This window comes from Hemibagrus wyckioides, linkage group LG15 (assembly GCF_019097595.1).
Source record: "Hemibagrus wyckioides isolate EC202008001 linkage group LG15, SWU_Hwy_1.0, whole genome shotgun sequence".
Classification (NCBI taxonomy): Eukaryota; Metazoa; Chordata; class Actinopteri; order Siluriformes; family Bagridae; genus Hemibagrus; species Hemibagrus wyckioides.
Window position 1 is genome coordinate 9,546,461 of NC_080724.1, and position 8,688 is coordinate 9,555,148.

At 39.1% G+C, this 8,688-nt stretch overlaps 1 protein-coding gene across 2 annotated transcripts; it reads right to left on the reverse strand.

Annotated features, from left to right (window-relative positions):
* Positions 1 to 140: 140 nt before the first annotated feature.
* Positions 141 to 5,371, reverse strand: nfe2 (nuclear factor, erythroid 2). 2 transcript variants are annotated; one of them, XM_058410743.1, is made up of 4 exons: positions 5,100 to 5,371; positions 2,291 to 2,369; positions 1,966 to 2,118; positions 141 to 1,347 (listed from the first exon to the last, which is right to left on the reverse strand). In XM_058410743.1, the coding sequence occupies exons 2-4, from the start codon at positions 2,336 to 2,338 to the stop codon at positions 169 to 171; spliced, it is 1,380 nt and encodes a 459-aa protein (XP_058266726.1). In that variant the 5' UTR covers positions 2,339 to 2,369; positions 5,100 to 5,371; the 3' UTR covers positions 141 to 168. The 2 variants fall into 2 exon arrangements, with proteins under 2 accessions (XP_058266726.1, XP_058266727.1); XM_058410744.1 differs by lacking the exon at positions 5,100 to 5,371 and having other exon boundaries at positions 2,291 to 2,403.
* Positions 5,372 to 8,688: the final 3,317 nt, after the last annotated feature.

An 8,688-nucleotide genomic window follows, 5' to 3' on the forward strand; every position in this document is an offset into this window, starting at 1 on the left:
TGAGTTAATGCTTTATGTACATAGTATCATGAGGGTTGGACCACATTGTTTTTGTTAAGGAACGTAGCCAACATGCTGTGTAGTCTTTGGCTGTGGCCCTGAGGATGAGTTTTGGGTTTGCTACATCGACACACATCTAATGTTTTTTAATCATGGTAAGACCCTCATTTATTCCCCTTCCAATGAACTGTTTCGTTGCAGAAGGTAAAGGTTACCATCATTACTTTGTTGGAGCGAATAGTCCTCCAGAGAATATGGGTGTCCTTCCTCATCCCGTACCTGGGAGAATAGTTTAGCGTAAAGCTCAGAGAGACGACACTTCAGCATGGTGAGATTTTGTTGGAACTCTAGCCTCTCTCGTGCTAGATGTTCTCTGCGGGACTTCAGCTGACCCAGCTCATGCTCCAGGTGCACAATGTTTTCCAGCTTCCTCTTGCGGCAGTTCTGTGCCGCCACCTTATTCTTGCCACGGCGGCGGATGTCTCGCACGAGTGTGAGCTGGGCATCACTTAGTGCATGTCTGCTCAGTAGCTCATTGAAGTCATCTACAGGCAGATTGACTATCTTGTCAAGAGGAAAAGGGATTTGAAGTGCGACTGCTCTCCGCTCGTCCCTGGTGAGAGGGCCAGACGTGCCCTCTTTTGTTTTGGGGTTCGGTGACTGGAATGAGACTGCTCTCTGTGTGTTTGCAAGTGGTTCGTGCAGAGTCGCAGGAAAAAGATGCGGTTTCATGGATGTTGTATGCTGATGCAAATGAGGCACATGCTGCGGGGCATGTTGTGGGTTTGCTGTGACTGGGAAGTAGGAATGTCCAGAGTAGGAGCCATACGTTTGTGAATAATCCACAGGGGTGTTTATGTTTGCTCTCATGCGACATGAGTCTACGTCACCATCGGTATAGCCGTCTCGGGGTAGATACGTAATCGGCCCATGGACTTCGTTCTCAGGTGAGGCAAGCGGTGGGCTTGAGCCCAAAGAAAGCCCAGAGTCTGACTCTAGATCGTCTGGGTTTCCGTTGCAGTGTTTTCCTTGTCCCTGATTGGCATTTGCCATGTTCATGGGATCCAAGAGGCTCATTAATGGGGGCTGAAGAGGCGGTGCATTTGGTGGCAACCTGGCAACCTGGCACCCACTGTGTCCATAGTGCATCTCCATGTTTGGGTTCAAGCGTTGATATGGGGACATTGCATCAGCATACCCGGCTTCAAAAGCAGCAGCAGGGCTTGGCTGACAGGTGGGTGGGTTAGGTTCTACCAGGTTCATCCCACAATTCCCATAATGCACCATTGGCTCCATCGAGTGATACGGACCAGCCTCAAATGGATTCTCATTGGGGACCTCAAATTCCTACAAAATAATTAAAAATACAGTTTTTAATCTCATTAAACCTTAGTTTGACCCAATTAGCTTTATTCTTCTGATCGTATCTTGTATTTATATTTGCATTTAAAAATCGTTGTCATTCCGCTTTTCGCTGTGGACGAGACTGAGGACAGCTTAGACCGAAGAGGCCTTTTCAGAAGTCGCCTGCAGGTTACAGATCACATCAGCCCACCTGCATGAACGTGCCACCCGTAGCTTATGCAGGGCTCGCTTAGGTCTGCTCAGGTTTCAGATAGGAACAGATGGCCATTGTGCTGCGCAGGGGGCTGCTGGCAACCTACTGCACTCACCCTCGTTCTATCTGTCTTTATCCTTGCGTCACTCAATTGGCCTATTGTTGCCCATCTTAACGGAATCGCTGCATTTAGGAGGAATTCAGCTTTAGCTAAATGTTACAGGGCTTGATTTTTCATTAAGATAGATCTTTTTTTTTAATGGGATTAAGAAGTGTTCTTTTATCATGAAATGGTACAAAATCGTCATTTCAATCGATGTGAACAGTCCCTGGTACCCCCCCCCCTTGACCTTTCTCTCAAAACCAATAAATGAAACCCAAACAGAAATTTAATGCCTCAGACTGACCTGCAGGTCTGTGATTGCCATTAGTTCCTGCCAGGTCCAGTCCATCTCTGATTGTTGAGGAGAATAATTGGCCCAGACCCTGCCACTCGCACTGAATCTGTGAGTGCTAGACATCGACACTCCCCCATGAAGTCTGTTAGAGTTTACTGGTCCCTAAGGACAAAAAAAAAAAAAAACCACATGATCATTCAAACTTCATCACACTAAGAGTTTTAACATGGTCTCTTACAACATTTACATTGAACAGTGAATGTGATAAGCATGATAATTGTTTTCCAAAATATTATTGCCATTTAAGGGCTGATTGATTATTAGATGGACTCACCTCACAACTGAAACTAAAGGGAAGAGTGTTGTTTATGGTTGAACACATTCAGGTAAGGCCCTAGCTGCTGTGTCGTCCTCTGGAATATATAACCAGCATGTAACAGGTCAACTGAGTGCAAAGCAATGAGATTAACACAAAGATATGAAACCTGGCAATAAATTGCTATATATTCATTTATTGTATAAGCATACAGTGTATATACTATTTTAAAATATTGTATATTCATCAAAAACCAACAATGACATTTCATTGGTTTTCTTTTTTTTTTTTTAAATTTTGTTAAGAGTAAGTCCTGCAGCACAAAAAAATAAACAAGTAAATGGTAAATGCAGTATTATTTGCACAATAATGCAGTCTTGGTTGCATCTCTAGGCTCATTATTTGAAGCCATTTTTCCTTCAAGCACATCACAAATATTATTTATATTCTGCTTCATTCTGCATGATATTCAGCCCAGTCTTCACAAAGTATATGCTGTACCAGTAAGCAATAGGAACCTAGCGATCTAAAGCTTATGCACTCTTTCAAAAAAAAAAAAACAATTATTAGATAGTTCTACAATATTAGCTAGGAAACTGGGTAATAATATAATGTGTTCAGTGCTGTATATATGCTGTGTGACGAAGGACCATATCAAAGACACTTCTCATACATTATTACAGTAAAAGAAACTTTCACTGCTTTCTTTGGATGCTGACTATCAACTGATTAAGGAACCTTTTTCAGAATCCTGAGAGATGTAATCTACATATGATAAAAAAAATATAAACATTTTGCCAAATTCATTACAAATTTCTTACTATACTTAATGTTTTAGATCTGATTTCTTTATATCACATGCAGAACATTACACAGCGTATAATTCTTTCAGAGAAGTTCCCAAACTGTTTCAGCTATACAAAGAGTACAGGAAAATAACAACACATATTTTTATTAATGCATGTCGCAATAATAAGAACCTTTTAGCTTTTTAAGGATCTTTTGAATCTTAACTTCTCTTCTTCTACTTAAAACTTTTCACATTTCCCCCTGAATGATAAACCTTGTGACAGAAATGCTTGAGGAAATCTTTAAAGTTTTAGATAAACACTTCTTTCCTAGTGGTCAAGGCTGATTACATGCTGTCATTAAACCGTATTCTGACCATTTGGAACTGTGTGCTGTGAAATGGCAGCAGATTTTTTTCCTACTTTGTCTCTAACATTAGAGCATTTGTTAAAAAAATAAATGAAAAAATAAACTGACTGAAATGTATTTAAAATTATTTTTAATATGTATATACATGGCTCATTTTTTATTTTTTGGATTTTCTAAATAAAAAAATATTTAACAATGAATGCTTAAGTATTAGTTGTTGTTGTTATTATTATTATTATTATTATTATTATTACTTAAGCTTAGTTATTTTTGTGACTACTGTAACTATAAGCTTCATTCACTCAGTGCTTATTATTATTGTGTTTATTGGTAGCTTCATTATAAAGTTTCAGAAGTTTTGCAGTAAAATTCAGGGAAATTACATAACAGAGAACAGTTTCCCCCCTGTGTAGCATTTTGAAGAAGTATTTAATTAAAAAGCATTTGTTTGAGACAATTTTAGGGAAAAAGACAGGATGCAGTAATCAATATGTTGTACCTCAGAAACAGGGACGAATCTAAAGCAACTTTATTGCAAAACATAGGAAATTTAATTTCAGTTCCAAAATTAGGAATATGTCAGTGGTTCTTCCCACATTCTCTAAATGTCAAAACGTGCAGAGTTCCGTTGGGTTGTATTCAGCCTATCAGCTGAGCTTTCGAGGACTAATGTCAAAACCTGATAAGACAATCTTTTGGGAACCAGGCTGCTGTACAGAAACGCTACAATGGGGCCTAACCACAGAGTTACAGGAAAATTATTTCAAAGCATGTTGATGGAAATTTGGAATATTATTATATCTGAGTTTCCAGAAGATCTTTGAAATTTTTTGGGGGGGGTCAAATATCAAGTCAGAATTTAAAATGAAGCGTCAAAAGCACGCTGTAATACTCTTAACTGTAAAAACTGTTGTGGGATGTATCTGATGGTGTTTCAGCAAAATGCAACGATCTTTAATCTTTAATGTTGAGTATAGTAAAACTGAAAGTGTTACATCCTGCATTTAGCACCTTGTCTGTAGCATTTCCTTTGGCTGGTTCGCCTAAGTTTGAGAGTACATCTGTCACAGAGTAGCCCTGTTTCTACATCAGGTGTGACACACAATAGCTCATACTGAACTCTACAAACTGCCTAATAAACCTCAAAAAAGTCTCAGCAGACGAAATTGTACATTATAAGTCATGATCTTGGTTATGGTCGCCAAAAAAAACCCCATCTCTAATTCAAATTCATTCAATTTTCTAGATTATACGCCTTTTGGGCAAATTATATCGTCTGTATGATGAACATCTCCGTTCCAAATATTTTCCAGCGTAGTCCTAGGCACAAATTGTGTTCATATTGCGTTCAAAAATCCCACAATTTCACTTTGTCCAAAACGTACTGTTAAGTATTGTTTGTAAAGTGTAACATAACACGTAAAGTGCTATTAATCATCTAAAAAAAAAAATCCCCACAAGCAAAGTAAATGTAGAGCACGGTATATGTACAGATTAAGAAGATGAACATGGCTATTTGCAAGGGAAATTTAAAGCAGTAAGACTTGACATAACACACACTGGTTAAAAAGTGTCTGTGCTTTAGAGAGTTCATTAAAACATATACATCACTACAGAATACGGTGCCTGTATGCACATCATTTAAAACTGGAGTGAAGAGGTAACATACCTTAGTAGCATTTCTTTGGACCCATGAGTTCAGGTAAAATATCTCGAGCTATCATATTATCCTGCGAGCCAAAAAGTTGAACCTGGAGTTCAGCTGAAGTTCAGAGCTTCACAAATCGGTCATTAATAGTTTGGTATTCATTTTTTAACTGATAGCTCTGAAGGATGTGTGAGGGATCTGTGTCTGTCTGTCTGTCTCTTTCTTTCTCTATCTTACTCTCTTTTCTCTCTCTCTCTCTCTCTCTCTCTCTCTCTCTCTCTCTCTCTCTATCTCTCTCTCTCTGTTTCACTCTCACTCTCTTTCTCTCTCTTCTGCTTTGGCTGTTACTTGCATAAATGGGATGGGTCTGTGGGTGATGTAAGCAGCTTTCCTGTAAAGCTCCCACACAGTTTTGCCCTCTTCGTGTCCTTAGTGCAACTCTAACACTTTGACCTCCTAAATTTATGTTTCCCACAAAACAACCACAAACAGTTATGTCATGAATGCAAGAGCCCTTCGCTAGCCACCCTGCATCCCAACATCCCCCATCCAACCTACACCCCCCCACACACACCCCCAATCACATTTTCCTATCCAAAATAAAGACTCTGGGGCATCAAATGCCTTATGATGATGATTAATTGATGTGATCACCAAATATTTAGCTATATTACATGTGCTTGGAGGTGAGGTGAGGGGAGAGGGAGGGGGATCAAAAATGAAGCTTACCTAAAGTAATGCTGTGAAGAAAAGCCACCAAGCCACCAAGTGGGGATGTGGTTATGGAACGGAGAACACATGCTGAAGCACCTGGAACTAAATCTGGCGCTGCTTTGAGGACCTGTGTGAAGACGGGGTAAGATGGAGTGGAGGCGAGGAGGAAGAAGGAGGGGATGGTGGAAAGGCGGGTGGGGGGGCAGCTTTCTGACTTGGTTTAGTACGGATGGAATGTACACCTCTGACAGGTAAGAAAGGCCACATTGTTCCTATATCTGGCAGCCACGATGGAGAGAAAGCGGAGGTGGAGGGACGGGGAGCATGTCTTTACATAGCTGGTGACCGTCTGAGTCCTTGGCCTCTTCTCGCAGTGCCAAGTACGCAAGTTTGAACTAATTGTATCGCTAAAAAAAAAAAAAAAAATCACAGCTCGGTAGATTAGTATGCGATCTGAGATTTGAGATTCGCGATCGTTCTTCTGAAAGGCTAAATTTCATTTGACCAGTGCCACTGAGCCGCTTGCCTTATCGTGTTACAGACCTCTCAATAACACTGTGGACAGAGACAGCTGTATTACACCACTTAAGAGCATTCAGGTGTGCTGCCATCCGCAATCATTAGCTACACACAAAGGTGTCTGTTTATGCCAAAGACTGCTCATGTAGCTGAAGTGGAACTTAAATAGGGTAAGAAAGGCAGCAGCCAATTGGTTTGTTACTTCATCTAACACTGCCATTGCACTGCCATTAGAGATCGCTAAGCTCTGAACAGGAACTCTGTCCAAGTTCACAGTGGGTCTATGATATTAATATTAAGACTTCTTAGAACAAAATTCTTGTAATAAGTCTTAGAAAGAATGACTTCAAATGTAATTCTACACTCAGGGTTTTTTTTTTAGTACATCAACATGGAAGCTGTGAGACTGAAAAGTATAAAATGTTCAAAAGAAGAACTACACAAAGTTGTTAATAATTAAAAATGCTAATAAACGACATTACGTGACCTCAAACTGAAACTGACAGCTTTAACGGTGTTTTAACTCACTTTTAACTTCGGTGTTTCATTTTGAATCCTGAGTGCTGCTAGTTTCACTGGCTAATTACTCATGGGTGTTGTATAGGACATGTCACGAAGTGAGGAATAAAACACGCCGGGGTTGTGCTATTACAGGAAGATTATTGATAACATCAATATTTTCTTACAACAGCCCATCTCGGTGTTTCGGTTGTTTTTTTTTTATTCCCCTTACATCACAGCAATTTCTTGACTCATCTGATTTCTTTTTATGTTACATTACAATAAAACAACATATTCTGGTGCACGGTGGTTAACACGTTTGCATCACACCTACATGTTTGGGGGTTCGATTCCCGCCTCTACCCATTGTGAGCCTGTTCTCCCCGTTCTTCGGGGGTTTCCTCTGGGTACTTCGGTTTCCTCCCCGAGTCAAAAGACATACATTGTAGGCTGAAAGGCATCTCTGAATTCTGCATAGGTGTGAGATTGTGATGCAATGGGTTGGCACATTATCCAGGGTGTCCCACACCTTGTGCTCCCTGCTATAAGCTCCAGGTTATCTGTGACCCTGAAACCTTTTATTCACTTATAATTACATTTAATGCTTTAGAACACAGCTGAGAATGTTTAAAACACTAAAGTCACTACATGAGGAACAGGAGTCAAAAAAGGAGGTCTTATTGCCATTCCTCTATATAACTGGAGTAAAATGTTGTAGCAAGGTACACGGTACAAGATGAGTGCAAAAATATACGATAGATACACAGGACAGTACACAGTAAACACTGTATATGGAGTAAGACACTACTGAAAGGAAGAAACCATCAAAAACAATTCTGTCTAGACTTTAGCATGTTAATGTGTAGACAAACAGATGGAGAAAAGTGTTGCAGAAAGATCTGTAGTCTTATCCCTGAGCTAATGCTGTAATGAACCAGGAGGTAAAACACAAAAATACTCAAAAATAAATGTCATTTGGTGGAAAAATACTTGACTACTTTACAAATGACACTCATCTAAAAAAAACAGTAATATATAAAGAAGTCTAATATTAGCTGGCTAGCTCACATAGCCTAATTCTGTGAGGTTCCAGTAGCTTGATATGTTTGTTAGCTAGCTTATATTTTTTATACATGTCTCTATAGCTATATTATCAATCTAGTTATCAATCACAGAGGCTCTTAACACAATTTCCTGAGTGTTATCCAAATGTTAGTGCTTTGCTAAATGATACTATTATTTTTAATAAACAGCTTTCATGCTGTAAAATATCAAAATATCTAGCTATCTCGTCTAACTCTCTCAGCTAGCTAATCTGTAAATGTTTGACATTGACCTGGTAAAGGCTAATTTCTCCGCAGGTTTTAGATCATATTGTTTGCTGATGATTTACAGCCTGTTCCTTTTGAAGTACCTAAAACTGATGACACCTGATTAATAAGACCAGGGCTGCTCATCTGTCTTCGCTGTCTCAGACATTGCTGCTAGGCAGTTTGGCACCTAAAGGTTTTTCTCAGGAAACTGCTCTATTTGCAAATAAGGAAATTGGATTAATTCAAAATTTGTACATATTGTCTTTTGTCAGGGTGATCAAAAATAAATGTCACCCATTTTATAAAATTCTGAATTATCTAATTCTACTATAAAAGAAGCATTTTGTACCCAAGTATTGTAATGAGAGGACATTTCTTTCAGAATTTCTTGCCGGTTTTCATAAGGCAACATCAAGGTACAAGAATAAATACAAAATAAATAATAATAAAGCAAGGATAAACTGTAGGTTTCACTGTTTGCAAATAAATTCTCCACTATTTTGGAAAATGAGGTTTCTAAAATGTGTAAGCTTGGAGAATTGGTGGGAGTATAAATGTGATAC